This window comes from Cyprinus carpio, chromosome A6 (assembly GCF_018340385.1).
Source record: "Cyprinus carpio isolate SPL01 chromosome A6, ASM1834038v1, whole genome shotgun sequence".
NCBI classification, from domain to species: domain Eukaryota; kingdom Metazoa; phylum Chordata; class Actinopteri; order Cypriniformes; family Cyprinidae; genus Cyprinus; species Cyprinus carpio.
In genome coordinates this window covers 32,227,382-32,244,360 of record NC_056577.1, presented here as the reverse complement: position 1 = coordinate 32,244,360, position 16,979 = coordinate 32,227,382, and the positions used below count along the sequence as shown (strand labels likewise).

The window sequence follows — 16,979 nt, the reverse complement described above, 5'->3', positions numbered from 1 at the left end:
AGCATGATAAACAATGCATGCACAAGTATACTTTATTCTCATCACACGACTAGGTTCACATGGCGAGTGTGATTGATATCATGTCTGCAAACGGAAGGTCAAGCGCATTGCATGTGGTTTACAGTTCTGATGCATACTGCACATTTTGATAAATGTCATCCAGTGCATGCAGAACATAAGTATGGTGTGCACAGTATACATACTACAGGACTAGTAAGACTAGTATTTGCACTGTCCTCACACCCTCCACCTCCTCTCTCTCTCTCTCTCTCTCTCTCTCTGCCACGCCAGGCTTTTCTATCACCCGTCTAATTGCACATTCCGCAGTGACAAGAGCTCATTAGTGCTTAATTACACGTGTTATTTAGTACAAACATCTCCATTTGGGCCCCTTTTGCCGTGTAATTGTTCTGCGGGGACGGCCGTTGAGATGAAGGGCACGTCGGAGAGATTCGTGCTGAGTACGGAAGGCTGGAAGTAGGTCATGAGCTATAGCAATAAACAAGGAACGCTGCAATAAAATAATATAGTCACACACACACACACACACACACACACACACACACACACACACAAACGCACTCATGCCGAAGCCAGTAATATCCAAAGCTCATGTAATATTTACAGTGCACTAATAAAAAGATTGCAGAGAGAAACACACTTTTGCATTTGAATTTCAGAGAAAGCTGCAGAAAACTATAATACTGCTGGGATTTTGTTCATTTAAACCTGGAAATAAATCTGAAAAGTTTTAGGATTAAAAAAATAAAATAAAAAAATAAATATATATATATATATATATATATATATATATATATATATATATATAGTAAGATTTTATAAGTATAAGCAATTATTATAAATTATAAATATTAAATATTAAAAAATTCTGTATTATTTTTGTTTGACTTATCAAATGTAAGTAAATGAGTTCACTTAAATGTAAAAAAAAATTAAAATAAAAAAAAGGATTTAGGATTTGGAAATTATTTAAATATTATAGAAATATAAATATTGTAAGGTTTTATAAGGGTAAATATATACCATAAAATACAAATATTAAATATATTAAAAGATTCTGCATTATTGCAAGTAAATGCAAGTAACTTAATTATTTTAAACCTGGAAATAAACAGATTTAGAATTCTGAAAATCTATAACATTATAGAAATATAAACACTTTTATGCACATTTATATAGGTATAAATATATACCATACATTTTAAATATTAAATATTAAAGATTCTGCACTTTTTCTGTGTGATTAATCAAATACAAACCTAGAAATAAATCGGAATTTAAAAATATTTGAATATATATATATATATATATATATATATATATATATATATATATATATATATATATATATATATATATATATATATATATTATATTATATATTTTTTTTTTTTTTTTTTTTTTTTTCTTACGTTCATATAATATAAATATTAATATTGAAAGATGCTCTTTGGAAAATCATCTGAAATTATCCTGGAGAACACGATGCTAAGGTTTTGTTCATGAAGCACCTGTGTATTTTGAGAGATTCTCAAATGCATTTATTAATTTAACTTTTTACTCAGATTGCTGATGGTATAAATTGTCATGAAAAAATGAGAAAATGCAGAATAGAAGCATTTTTCACAAGCAGCCATGAACATCTAAACCCTGCTACATTTGTAAGTGTTTAAACACAATGCAATAAAGCAATAAGAGATGCAAATAGGAGTTATGGTAAAATACAATAAATGCACAACTATGAGTGACTCATTGCTTTTATATAACAGCAGCATCAGTGATATGATACAAAGTCCAATTAATAGTTAAAATTATTATTTATTATCATTAAAAAAGCATGTCTTTCCACAAGTATTATAGTGCATTAGTCTAACTGTATGGCTGACAAACGTATGCATTAGCATTATAAACAGCCCTCAAATGCAGCTCATCCAGTCAGAAATTATAAATCATCCTGGATGCTGATTGGTCAATACAGCATGACTTCGATGGCTTAACTGAACTGCTAAATACACCTTGCTTCCATGCAATTCGATTCAGTTCTCTAGAGTCCAATTCACATGTAAGTTTGCTTTGGTTTTGACCTTTCGTTCTGTCTCAGTTACTGTAATCTGGCAACAAGCGGCACTGTCCAGGCCAACTTGGACCGAACTATTCAAACAATGCCAGAACAGTGCTGAGGAGAACAGCTGCGGTAACGACGTGCTCGTCTCCTCTCCGGAGAATGAATAATATTCTGGCAGCGCCGAATCTAATAGGCTCTCTCTCTTAGATATTCAGCTGAGAATGGCACTTATGAAATATTAATATCATACAAAAATATGGCAACTCCAGCGCACTCCATCTCTCAAACTCCAGCGTAATTGACTATGCGAGTCTTTCCAAATCAGGCGGCGAGGAGAAGAGAGCGAGAAAGAAAGGAAAAACAGAAAGTAGGAATATGTCAGCTTTCTCACAAATGAGGACGAATTAAACGTACAGACGTGACAAATGGATGACGCATCTGATGATTACACGAAAACACAAACACACACGCAGCACAACACAATTACCGTGAGTGTGTGTCACTGAATTATGATAATTGGATGTGTTTACACATTCACATAAATTAAAACATTAATGACAAACACTTGAGTCATAAATGGACCACGACGTAAATGCATTCGAATGAAAATATCAATGTGTATTCCCGTCAGTGCTAAAACCTCCTCAACCAATTTGTCATGAAAACAAACGAATGCACAGAAACAGTGAACGTATTTCAATGCACTTCACCGCAGATTTGTACAAAATAACACGTATTGAGCCACGCCCACCGTGTTCTCTGATTGGCTAATCATATGCAAGTCTCAAAGTGCTACAATAAATTCACCAGCTCCAGCTGTGGCTGTTATTATGAGTCTTATTTAAAGCTCAAGTATCAGAAAGACATGCTGTGCTCGTTTACACAGCATCACATCGTACACAAACACACAGACCTCAATACAAGAGCTTTCTTCAAAAAGGCCTTAAAAACTTGTTTTAGGTGTGAAAGCTCAGATACAGGGACTCCTAAAAAAGCACTACACTTTTACAAAATAAAGGAATAAACAATATATTATTTTATTTCATTTAATTATTTCATAATATTTGATTATTAGTCAACCAACCATGGATATATGTGTGTGTGTGTGTGTGTGTGTGTGTGTGTGTGTGTGTGTGTGTGTGTGTGTGTGTGTGTGTGTGTGTGTGTGTGTGTGTGTGTGTGTAAAAACAAAAATAAAAAATACCAGAATTTTGTAAAAAAAAAAAAATATTTATATATATATATATATATATATATATATATATATATATATATATATATATATATATATATATATACTATATATATATATTATTATTATTATTATTATTATTAACAAATGTGCTTTATGAAAAAATAATTTATTTTGTTAATTTATTTAATTTATTTATTTATTACAATTTATTCATCATTTTTATTTAACCCGAAGCCAATTAGATCTGAGAGATTCAGAAATGATTCATATTCATATGCAAATATAACACTATAAGTACTGTAAGTACAATCCATGAGGAAACCAAATGACACAAAATAACGTTCAGAATGATTCTTAATGATACACTTTTGAATTCGAATATTTGTTAATATTATTTTTGTGGCCTTGGTAACATTAACAGAAGAGTACATTTATAAATTTATAAAAGTTATAGAATGTTCATACTAAAACTATGAAAAATGTTATATTATTACCTTTTTCGCAAAACGATACAATAAAATGCACTGGTGAACTGTGCACGGCAAAATGAGGGATGTATATTAAGAACAGGGTAAACATACTGTCTTTAAGGTATATATTAAATGCAGGTGTATTGTTTTAATAGTGATCATCCACTGAAAGCAGTTTATGGTGTTGTGATGCCCATAAATCCGTAATCACATGAGATTACAGTCCAGGATTACAGAGATGAGAACTCAGTTTGAAAACACCCACAAATTGGCATCAGTTGATATTGTGAGTTTGCAGGTCCAAACGACGCCAGCGCTGCTCTCTGGATTACGCATCAAAACCTCACATTAGCACGTATTTAGCAGAGGAGGGAAATTTGAGATCTCATTTGGCTAATCCTGCTGTCTTCAGATGGTTTAGTGTCGACTCCTCGCTGTGTGTTTAACGCTTAGTTTACAGATGAAATGGAAAAGCACTGCGAAGAAAATTAGTTAATATCTCAATTGCTTCAGATGGGTTTCTGTGATATAAATCAAAGGTATACAGTCAAAAATCTCAATAAGAATGCAATAATTTCTCATTAAATGATCTGAGCTGGAATAATCATTCGTTTTATAGCTCTGTAATCTTAATGAATGACAAGAATTTGACAAGAAATATTTGAGACAAGATTGAGACAACTCAGCTACGAACGAGCAACCCTTGAGCAATAACATTTATGACCTTGGAAATAACATGCCACCTAAAGATTCAGTAGGAAAAATCACAAATAAGATCCCTTGAAAATCTCAGTTGTTTCTCATAAACATTGGAGAGGAAATCATGAAAATCAGATGTTTGAGATGTTTCTCCTGAGAGATCTCATCAGTGTCTCAAACTGTTCTCAGATATCAAAAGAATCTACAATCAACAGTCAGAGATCTCAATATGAACTGAAACATTTCATGATCTGAGCTGTCAATCATATGCATATCACTAGAGGACAACTATTGTATAACATTTTAGACAGTTGAGACATAACTGAGCTATGAACGAGCAACAGCAATGAGATTCAATAATTAAATTCAAATCAAGAAAAGCAGATGCTGTAGATGTTTCTTCTGCGAAAACAACCCTAGTAATCTCACATTGTCTCAAAGGAGATCTCAACAACGTCTCAAAATGTGCTCAGAGACCAAAAAACTACGAAAAGTCAGAAATCTCAATTCAAGCTCAAACAATTCTCAGCAGCTATAAACATTCCTTCTATTAAAAAAATGACTCGTTTGTGTCTGCTTTCTTATTCTAGAAATGGTTTTAGGAGAAGTATCTGAGACCAAGCTGATACTTAAACTCCATTAAGTCTCCAGAGCAACAACTTTCATCTCTGGCACCTTGTGAATAAAGGAGGGAAAGAGACTCACGGTGAGAGAAAGAAAGCCTGTCGGCTTCAGAGCAATAAACTCTCTGAAAATAGCTGTGTGTGTGTGTGTGTGTGTGTGTGTGTGTGTGTGTGTGTGTGTGTGTGTGTGTGTGTGTGTGTGTGTGTGTGTGTGTGTCGTTCACCTCCAGAGGAAGCTGAAGGTGAGGGTGTGTGTGTGTGTGGGGGGGTTGATTTCAGCTAGTGAGCGGATGTTTAACTGAACCAACTTTTAACTGAACCCTGTGTGTCGAGATGTAAAGATACTAAACAAAGGCCTAAAACCTCGTTCCCCTCCCCTCACCGCAACACCTGACGCACGGGCCGAGCAGAAACGGCACGTTTCCTCTCTGAGCTGTTAAAGTGGTTGTTCTGAGCTCAACCTTCATGCCATGGTTTGGTTAGACTTCTTAAAAGACGGCTGAGGAGACGCTTGATAAAAGGTAGATAATTTTAAACCATTCATATGTAAATGCATGTACGCATCCGGAAAACTGAGCAAAAAAAAAAAAGTTTTTTTTTCCCCCTGTCTTTTTTTAGTTCGTTCCTCAGAACTCTGGGCATTGTAAAAAATATCATATTTTTCAGTTTTATTTATGAAAGTGTCAAGACTCTGAAAGAACGTTAACTAACTGCAGAATAATGAAATACACAACTCCACACCAAATATATGTTTGAATATCGCTATATTTTTTTTTATAATGATGCAATCATTAAAATACCAATGAACTTCCATGACTTTTGCAGGCTTTTGTGAATTCTGGATTAGGATTTTTTAAAATTATTTATAGAGAATCTTACAAAGAGAATTCTATAGTTGATAAAATATTTCCAAGCTGAAAATAACTAGGAAAAGACAGTAACACTTTGCTTAGTCTTTATATGTAAGGCATTATAATAGTATTTTGAATGCATTAATTATGCCTTGTAATGCACCATATAATGCACTGTATGAGCTCATGAATAATAACAGTTATAAAACATTATTTACACTTCACTATAATGAGTATAATCATTATAATGATTGAAAACACATGACAATTTTTTTTTTTTATGAAACCATACATTCGATTATATTTTTTAATAGTGCTTATTATTACTAAAATATACAAATATTTAAAATATTAAAATAGTATTACTAAAAAATAGAAAATCTAAAAAACGTAATGGAAATGTTGTTTTTAATACTGTAATACCACTGTTTTAAAATACCTCACAGTACAATGATGTATGCATATGGAAGTCAAATTATGTAACATAGTCAGTATTTTCAATGACTTTTCCCAAGCCTGAAAATCAGAATACTACAATTTCTAGGTTAATAATACCCTAGTATTACCATAAGCACTCAAAACCCATTGTATAATCGTGCACTTTGTGTTTTTTTTTATTAGTTTCCTTACAAAATATGCTTATTATTACTAAAACATTAAATAATAAAATAAATAAAAAAAAAACATAAGATGTATAAACATTATTTTTAACACTACCTAGATGGTAAATTCAAAGTATCATTAAGTATAGATGGTATTGTTCGAAGTACCTCATAGTACAGTGATATATGGATATGGAAACCAAATAGTACCGTGGCCTATCTTTCAAGCAAGGAAAAAAATATCCATCAAAATTTTAAAATTCCCTGATATTTCCCGTTTTTTAACTTGCCGTGGGAACCCTGATAATGGATAGGATGAGGAAGGACCGGTCAGCGTGAGCTGCTTTGTTAGCACTCCAGCACTGATAAATGATTTACGATGCCGGTTTCTGGAACATCAATACCATCTCGTTTCTAATTAAAAAGAAGCCGTCCACAATATTGCACACAACGGTATTCATCCAAGCAGGACACCGAGAAGATCATTCCAAAAGGAAAGCTGCTGCAGCAGAGGATTCATGGTGTTTTGGAACTATTTTATTTCCATAGTTTCATTCTTTCAGTTAATGTGCTGAGTACATCAATTGAAAACAAAAGTGGCGCGCGCACGGTTCGAGTTTTTCCAGTGAGTCAGAAGTGCTTTACTCTGTTAAATACGGACGTCCTTTCAAATAACGGAAAGTGAAAAAGGAAACTTAGGTAATTCTGAGTCAAACGTGCTCTCTTTTGATAGTGAGTCACTCTTGAGGGTGACTGTGTGTGAACATTTGCAGCAATGCAAACGTAAGCTGAGTGTATTTGCACCAGTGATGCAGGAACACTACTGCATGTGCACACCTTAAAAACCATGCGTGCCATCTAAAGATGATGCTAAAATGACTGTATGTTCACATGCATCCCAAATACTTCACTGCGTTCAACAAATACACTATAGTCACTGTGTTTATGCACTACTATCAATAAAATAAAAAATAAAATAAAAAATGCATACAGCACATAAATTGCAGTGTCTGTCCACATTGGCCATTTTATTCATTTTGTTTCACAAAATTAATTTCTATGTAAATCCCTCATAATTTTATGATGTACAGTTGCATAAAAAAGTTTCACAAATAATTTACACAGATATTCTTTGTCTCATGCTTCATGAATGAGGCTTAATGCAAAGAAAAATAGCAACTATTCACTAAAAGCCAGTGTATAACATACATTTCATGATCTTTATATATATATATATATGTATATATATATATATATATATATATATATATATATATATATATATATATATAACAAAAAGTAGTATTGTGGTATTACCATATGTGCTCAAAAACCTTAACCATGCATTTTATGATTTTTTTTTTTTATTTAGAGCTTATTATTAATAAATATTTAAATATTTAAAACAAAATAGAAAATGAAATATAAATATAAAAATTACTAAAAATATGCCAATGCAAAGAAAAATGGCACTAACGATATCCACATTAAATGATATTCACTATCAAAAAGTAATACTGTAGTATTACCATAAATGCCATTGTATAACCATACATTTTATTACATATTTATTAGTTAGTGCTTGTTATAGTGCTAAATTATTTAAATATTTAAAATAATAAAATATGAATGTGAAAAAATACTAAAAATTGTCCAATGTGAAAATATAGCAATAAAAATATCCACGTTAAATAATATTCACTTGTAAAAACTTGTACCAAAAATTGCAGTAATATTCTCTTAAATACATTGGGGTACCATTTAAATACCACAGTACATGAATATGGTAATCATTCAGTGTCATGGTTTTACCATCTGATTCTGCCACAGTGTGTTTTGTAAGTCAAAGTAGTAACACTTGATTGTTCGGTTTTGGTTCAAACTTGAACTTCATTCTTTAGCGTGTGTGTGTGTGTGTGTGTGTATGGAAACCCAACATGTGTGTGTGTGGGAAGAAGGTTATGGTGGGTGTGAAGTGTGGCCCTTTGGGCACGTATAAGGACTCTCAGTTCATTATGTGTCCCTCAGAGAACCACAAAGCCACCACAGACAGACAGACAGACAGACCGAGTCACTCTCAGACAACAGGGGGCGCTAGAGAAAGCCCTGATCCAAACCTAGTGTGCTGCCTACACAGACCACTATGAGGGAATCAAATATTGATGTATGTATCAAATGTTTATTATAAATATATTTTTATGATGTGAAAACAATCAATAATCCACTTCATTGTTAAATCAAACTGATTATTTTATGTGTTTTATTCATTTTAAAGTATTGCGTCATTAGTTTAGGAACACGTTAATGTAAAACTTATTTGTATTTGTTGTTACCTAAAGGCTCGTTCACACAAAAAACGCTAACTATGACGATAACCGTTTTGCCGTCTCTTTACATGTTCAGGCTGTTTAAAGTCAGGTGGATTCTGATTGGCTGTCAGTGCTTTTATCGTTCATCAACTGGAAAAAATTAATTCCATAGTAATTCCAATTATATTTTTAATCTTTAGTTATCATTATTGTTGTGGTGTGGATTAGAATTAGAATTAGAGTTAGAATTTTGGCCGTACATTTACACAACAACGATGTTTTGGGGGCCTGAAAATGCAAACTTTTGAAAATGGGTTTCAAAGGGTACATTTTTGAAAACTTTATAAATGATCATCTTGTAAACAATAAAATGGAAATTTGTGAAAATAGTGATGTCATGCATATGCGTATTAGATGTTCATGGGTCGCCAACTGGTGGACTCCGGTCCGAAACCGGAACGCGAGATGAAAATTAATAAATGCCACACGCTATTTTCTAATAAAATCTAATTTATATCAAGCACATCAAGGTCAGCTCAGTAGAGCATTGTGGGTCCTGCAGCACCACGGGTTGTTACTATGGTAACAAAAACTCTTAAATTTAGTTGTATCAAATTCAAGGCCATAAAAAGTCTTAAATGGTACAAGAAAGTCTTAAATATGATTTCAGGAGGTCTTAAATTTGGGGACGGTAAGACAAGAATTTGTGATACGGCTTAGTGTGACGGTTAAACTTCAAAAGGTTATGATTTCATTTAATAAATATGAGCGCTGCATGTTTCAAAGTCAGCTGCTGCTCTGCTGATAATACTGCAGTTATCAGGGAAACCACTGTATTTCTGCCGTTCCTAAAGCGCCACCTGCTGGCAGATAACGAATGTGCATTTTTAAATAGCCCATCTTCTGTTTTTGTTCAGACCAATGTGAAAATCAACCCATGTTTTTATGCAGCAAACACGCAAAGTTGTAAATATGAACTGGTGGATGGACAAGAAGATAATGTAATAAAAAAATTAAACAATTAAGATGGTAACATATATTTATAAGTTATTTAATTAATACAATTGACTGATAATAATTGTTTAAATTAATTTAATAATTGTTACTTTTGACTTTGAAAAATGGTTTAAAGACTTAAATGAGAAGCTTATTTTATTAAACTTTGTTTTTGTGAAAACCTGTATCTTTACTGTTAATCATGCTTTTAACTTGTATTTGTGCATGTCTTAAAAAGTCTTAAATATGAGCTTAAATATCCTGCAGATACTCTCGTCTGGCAAAAAACATCAAATCTTTTTTTTTTTTTTTTTTTAGGTATGTAATTTCCAGACCTCGGCTAGTGAGGAGGGTTCATTACTGAACCTCAAAGCAACTTTAGTTGATACCCCTGGTCTATAAGAATGTGTATGTGCACAGACGCATAGTGTTTTTTTTTGTTTGTTTGTTTGTTTTTTACAAAGTAACAGCCCCAACTCATGGTCTGGCATGCATAATACAGCGTTTTTGTTGTTTTTGTGGATTTGTGTGACGAGAGTTATTTAAAAATGCGAAAGAAAAAAAACGTTTCAGTTTTTAGTATTTTGTTATCATGTAAAACTTACACTTAGAATGATTATTTAACTTTTTAGTTATCATTATTGTTTTTTTCATTGGTTTGAATCGAACTTAGGCTCAGAAACATATGCTAAAAAAGCACACAATTGCAAACGGTAACTATGCAACTTTACAACTAGTATGTGTTGCATCGGCATAGTATGCTAAAGCATTGAAGTTAGCATCTGTGTACTTGTATAGAGTATGTTTCTGGTCTGCTAGCCGCTCGGATGAGAGGTGGAGAAGAGCTGAAGGTACGAGTATTGCGTCTCACCCCTGAAGAGGGCAGTCTTTTCTCCTCAGGGTTGGGCCTTAGGGGTAAAGCGCCGTACAGCCTAACACCTCGATCTCCTACACCGTATCTGCTCTGAGAGATGGAGAAAAGAGGAGACAGAGAGGAGAGAGAAACAGAGGACAACGGGCCCAACTTAGAAGAGTCTCAGAGGAACAAGAGACACAAACCACAGAAGACAATCATCATCACTAATCAAAACATCAGCAATAACAAACAGGATTTCTGTGGTGTTTTCCCTCACTAAAATGATACTAGTGATACGGTTGCCAGGGTTTTGCTATGCAGAGTGGTTGCTAGGGTACTCCAGATGGTTTTAAGTGTGTTACTATGTGGTTGCCAGGGTTTTGCTATGCAGAGTGGTTGCTAGGGTACTCCAGAGTGATTTAAGTGTGTTACTATGTGGTTGCCAGGGTTTTGTTATGCAGTTGCTTGTATTCAGAGTGGTTGCTAGGGTACTCCAGATGGTTTTAAGTGTGATACTATGTGGTTGCCAGGGTTTTGCTATGCAGAGAGTGGTTGCTAAGGTACGCCAGAATGATTTAAGTGTGTTACTATGTGGTTGCCAGGGTTTTGCTACGCAGGGTGGTTGCTAAGGTACTCCCGATTGTTTTTAAGTGTATTACTATGTGGTTGCCAGGGTATTGCTATGCAGTTGCTTGTATTCAGAGTGGTTGCTAGGGTACTCCAGATGGTTTTAAGTGTGATACTATGTGGTTGCCAGGGTTTTGCTACACAGAGTGGTTGCTAAAGTACTCCCGATTGTTTTTAAGTGTGTTACTATGTGGTTGCCAGGGTGTTACTATGCAGTTGCTTGTATTCAGAGTGGTTGCTAGGGTACTCCAGATGGTTTTAAGTGTGTTACTATGTGGTTGCAAGGGTTTTGCTATGCAGAGTGGTTGCTAAGGTACTCCCGATTGTATTTAAGTGTGTTACTATGTGGTTGCCAGGGTGTTACTATGCAGTTGCTTGTATTCAGAGTGGTTGCTAGGGTACTCCAGATGGTTTTAAGTGTGTTACTATGTGGTTGCAAGGGTTTTGCTATGCAGAGTGGTTGCTAAGGTACTCACGATTGTTTTTTAAGTGTGTTACTATGTGGTTGCCAGGGTGTTGCTATGCAGTTGCTTGTATTCAGAGTGGTTGCTAGTGTACTCCAGATGGTTTTAAGTGTGTTACTATGTGGTTGCAAGGGTTTTGCTACGCAGAGTGGCTGCTAAGGTACTCCCGATTGTATTTAAGTGTGTTACTATGTGGTTGCCAGGGTGTTGCTATGCAGTTGCTTGTATTCAGAGTGGTTGCTAGGGTACTCCAGATGGTTTTAAGTGTGTTACTATGTGGTTGCAAGGGTTTTGCTACGCAGAGTGGTTGCTAAGGTACTCCCGATTGTATTTAAGTGTGTTACTATGTGGTTGCCAGGGTGTTACTATGCAGTTGATTGTATTCAGAGTGGTTGCTAGGGTACTCCAGATGGTTTTAAGTGTGTTACTATGTGGTTGCCAGGGTTTTGCTATGCAGAGTGGTTGCTAAGGTACTCACGATTGTTTTTTAAGTGTGTTACTATGTGGTTGCCAGGGTGTTGCTATGCAGTCTTTTATGTTCAGAGTGGATACTATTGTACATAAGGTGGTTTTAATTATGTTACTATGTGGTTGCCAGAGTGTTGCTATACAGTTGTTTGTGTTTAGAATGATTTTAAACGTGTTGCTATGTGGTTTCCAGGGTGTTGCTATGCAGTTGGTAGGGTGTTCAGAGTGACTTTTAACATGTTGCTATGCAGGTGTTTGTGTATTGAGTGGCTGCTAAAGCTCCAGATGGTCTGTTGCTATGTAGTTGCTAGGGAGTTGTTATCTAGACAAGGCTCAGGTCCCTCCTTCAGGGGATTTTTATCAAGTGTTTATCACCCAGCCGGTGTAAACTGTGCATCGGAACTTTAATAATACTTGGTGTCAAGGCATTGATCACATTATTATCAGCACTAGTACTAGTAATGATTGACTTAAATGCCACTAATAACATATTGTGCTCAGCAGGAATAATGACATGTGAACTGATCTCAGTCAGTCATTCTGGCCTCTTCCCACTACGTGTACATGTATCAGTGTGTGTGTGTGTGTGTGTGTGTGTGTGTGTGTGTGTGTGTGTGTGTGTGATCTCCTCTGTCCCGCTCTGTGTGTGAGGCTTGTTTGAGGAAACGCTCCCGGCAGGAGTTTTGGCAGTCTGGGTTTGGGAATCAGAGCAATCCAACATCTAATGATTCACACAAGAGAGTGTGCCAAAAACACACACACACAGTACACACAGAAACATATGAAACTAGTGTAGTGTACTTGTAGTGCACACTGCTGTCTATCAAAATGACCCGGGAGAAATATTACAAGCGATCATGAAACACGGCCTCAGGTTCATTAACAAAATACTATGGTAAACGTACAAGGTATTCTTTGAAGTACCATGGCATATGAACAGTGCTGGTAGTAACTGATTATATGTAATATGGATTACATAATCAGATTCCAAAAATGTAGTACTTGTAATCTGATTATATTATGTTTTAAAATGTTCATAATCAGATTACAGTTACTTTCTATGGATTATATATGAAAAAAAGACAAAATAGATAGATTTTAAATACACATACTTACAAAAAAACATGAACATCTCAAAGTACCATGGTAATACACATCACAGTACTATGGCGTGGTCAATCTCTTTTAATTGCATTGCCAAAAATAAACAAGTTTGATGTCAAATCTTTCCTAACACTAATCTACGACACTCGTTCTCTCTCAGCCACTCGACTGTTTTCAAAACGCAAGCAAACCCACACGTGAAGTGACTGAAGCACTGGATGAATCTACACATCACTGTAAATCTGAAAGTGCTGCATGACTAACAATATGCTGTCAAGTAAATCCAAAGCGCCATATTTAGTGTGTTGAGAATGTCCCTCATCAGATGTCTGTGTACAGATCTAATGACTGTGCCGCTAATTGCCCAGACAGAGTGAAGGGATCGTGGGATGCTGTCATCTACTTTTCTTTCTTTTTCTCTGATTTGTATCTCTCTCATCACTGCAGCTAAACTTAGAGACACAGCCGGGGTTTTCTGCACCTTGTGTCTTCCTGTTAACCGCCGCACGTGTCCGTAATCGATGTGCCCTTTACTGCAAACTTTACTGTAACTCGTGGGTGACTTGAGGGGACATTTCTGAATGTCTCGACCGATCAGATCCCAGAATGATTGTGGTGATTGCTTGACTGGAAGTTGAGTTTAAAATAAAAGGCTCATGGATAAACACTAGTAGTTGACACGTTGTTGTGTGTTTCTGCTAGCTTAGAAAGCTTGCGATGTGGCTACTAATACATGAAGACACATACAAACACATGCAAAAAAATAATAATAAATGCCTAGATTAGATACAGTTATCTAAAAACTGGCCTGGGTTAGATATAAAAAGAAAAAATAGTTTAAAAAATGCCTTGACAACTAGTTGAATTAAAAATAAATGTGACCCTGGATTACAAAACCAGTCATAAGGGTCAATTTTTCGAAATTGAGATTTATACATCATCTGAAAGCTGAATAAATAAGCTTTTTGTTTGACTATATTTGACAGAGATACAACAACAACAACAACAACAACAAATCTAAATATTGAGATAAAGTTGTTCGAATGAATTCTTAGCAATGCATATTACTAATCAAAAATTAAGTTTTGATATATTTAGGGAAAATTTACTAAATATCTTCATGGAACATGATCTTTACTTAATATCCTAATGATTTTTGGCATAAAAGAAAAATTTATAATTTTGACCCATACAATGTATTTTTGCCTGTTTCTTCAAATATACCCCAGAGACTTAAGACTGCTTTTGTTTCACAAATGACAATAATTAAAACTAAAAAATTTAATCTAAATAGAAATAAACTAATAAAAATGACAAAAGCACATAAAATTACAAAAACTTACAAACTGAAAACATAAAAAAAAGCTAATTCGTGATACATATTGTATAATTAAATATAATGCTGAATAAGACCAGGAACATGTATAAAGAGAGGTCAGGTAAACATGCAGTGCTGTGCTAAATATAAAACCACAGACTGTGAATCTTTCTAACATACTAGTGAAGGAGAGAGGACATTTAAAAACAAACAATCAAGACAAAATCCGCATTAAAGAGAAACGCAAAGCACCAGCTGCTTGATGCAAATGCTCCCTGAACCGCAAGACAATTACTGCAGTTTGAATATTGGATATTATTACAATGCAAATTGCATAGGCCAGAGATTAAGTTGCAATTACGGCCTGAAAAGCATCAAGACCGGTGGAATGTTTCTATTTTAGGCGCTGCGCGCTGGGCTGTCAACAGTAGGGATGTACTTAGTAATATTAAATATGGTATAAAATACTAGGTGGTGCATTTCTTCTGTACAGTTCAAGCCCAAAAAGGCTAAAAGTATTGTAAAAGTAGTCATTTTGACTTTTGTGTGCTATATGTGCTTCTGACTCAAATGTAAGATACTTATATGATGTTTTTGTCTGTATATGGGAAAGATCAGCGTGAGGGTGTCTGATGAGTAAAACGATGACAGGATCTTCATTAGTGGGTGAACCTGTCCTCTAACTGGATGATCTGTCCAGTGTTTTTCCGTCTGTGAGTCATAAAACATCATCAAAACAAATTAATATAAAAGAAGGCGATTGATTATAAATGAGACAGAAGCGGATCCGTCTCTGGGTTTCTTTCTCTTTGGAGCGATCGTTAGAATTCTCGTTAGTCTCTCACAGATTCTGTCTCATTATGTAAATGGGTGATTGTTTTTTGGGTTGTGTGTGTGTGTGTGTGTGTGTGTGTGTGTGTGTGTGTGTGTGTGTGTTTAATTAGGATAACACAGAAAAATGGGAATGCTGAACACCTGCAAGACAATAAAAGACAAACACACACACACACACACACACACACACACACACACACACACACACACACACACAAAAAAAAAAAAAAACCTCACACACACAAATATAACAAACAAACACTCACAAAAATAAATAAATAAATAAATACACACTCTCACACACACACAGGTCATTACCAGGATTTGCCGAATTTCTTATCATTTTCTGAGCTGATTCTGTGGGAAAATCTGCACAATTCTAAGAGTGAATTAAAACATGGTCAAATAATGCGGAATATTTATTGCACTATAATATAGCTATAATATTTCATACATTTTTACCTGATCCGTTTTTTTCAGAATCACAAAAGAACACAAAAGAAGATGTTTGAGATTCAAAACATAATGTCTGATGTTAATCAGTTAAAATTAGGCAATTAATAGTTAATTAAAATACTGTACACACCAACTAAAAACCTAAAATCTTTAAACATTATTTTGTTTGCAGTTTAAAAAAAAAAAAAACTATTTGAATTATTATTAATCATTATTGTAAATCATTTATCCAACAAAGCACATTACTGGATGTCCCTGAATTCAGGTTTTGTCTTATTTCTGAGCACAAAACTACAGTCAAATATTATTATTTCTGTATTATTTCTGTAGGATGCTGATGTTTATTTGTGACATTTAGCTACTTAAAACTAATCTAAAGTGAATGTGCGATGGCTTTTATTTCTTTCTGTCGTTGCATCACAGCTCAAATCCCTAAAGCACACAATGTTCCCACAGGCCTTTACATCCAAAATAACTCTGGCTGGACGCCGTCCAGTTAATAAGTTTGTACAATCAACATATTGTTTTGGCCATGTGCAGATGAATGACCTGTTTAAACAGAGAGAGACAGAGCGCTGCTGAGGATACGCAGCTGCTGTGAATATTTACAGATGTTAAAGTATGAATATGCTAGCAGATTTTCATATTTTCTGGTGAAAATCTGAGTGCTGTTTGACTAGGCAAAACTCACCGCCATATTGCTGTTTTGTGATTGGCTGGGACGTTGCTTTGCAGTTGATAAGGTGTTTGCTTTGGTTTTTACCGCGTTGTACTGTGTTTACTATGCTGGTTCCCAGTGCATTACTGTGTAGTCTGTTTTACGTAACCAGAGTCAAAAAATTAAGTACTTGTAATTAGATTATATTACATTATAAAATACTAGTACTCAGAATACAGTTACTTTTTTATTGATTACATGATTAGATATTACAACTACTTTACAAACACATTAAAATGCACACGTTTCTTATTTACTTGTAATGCACTGATTCCCAAACTTTTTAGCCAGCCGAACCTCTTT

General features: G+C 34.6%; 1 protein-coding gene across 1 annotated transcript in view; it reads right to left on the bottom strand.

Annotated features, from left to right (window-relative positions):
* Window positions 1-16,979, bottom strand: part of LOC109052381 (TOX high mobility group box family member 2) — a 126,583-nt gene that overhangs the window by 68,531 nt on the left and 41,073 nt on the right. Inside the window, exon 2 of the mRNA XM_042759068.1 lies at window positions 10,703-10,795. Coding sequence (XP_042615002.1) covers window positions 10,703-10,795 — 93 coding nt within the window. The remainder of the gene's footprint in view (window positions 1-10,702; window positions 10,796-16,979) is intronic.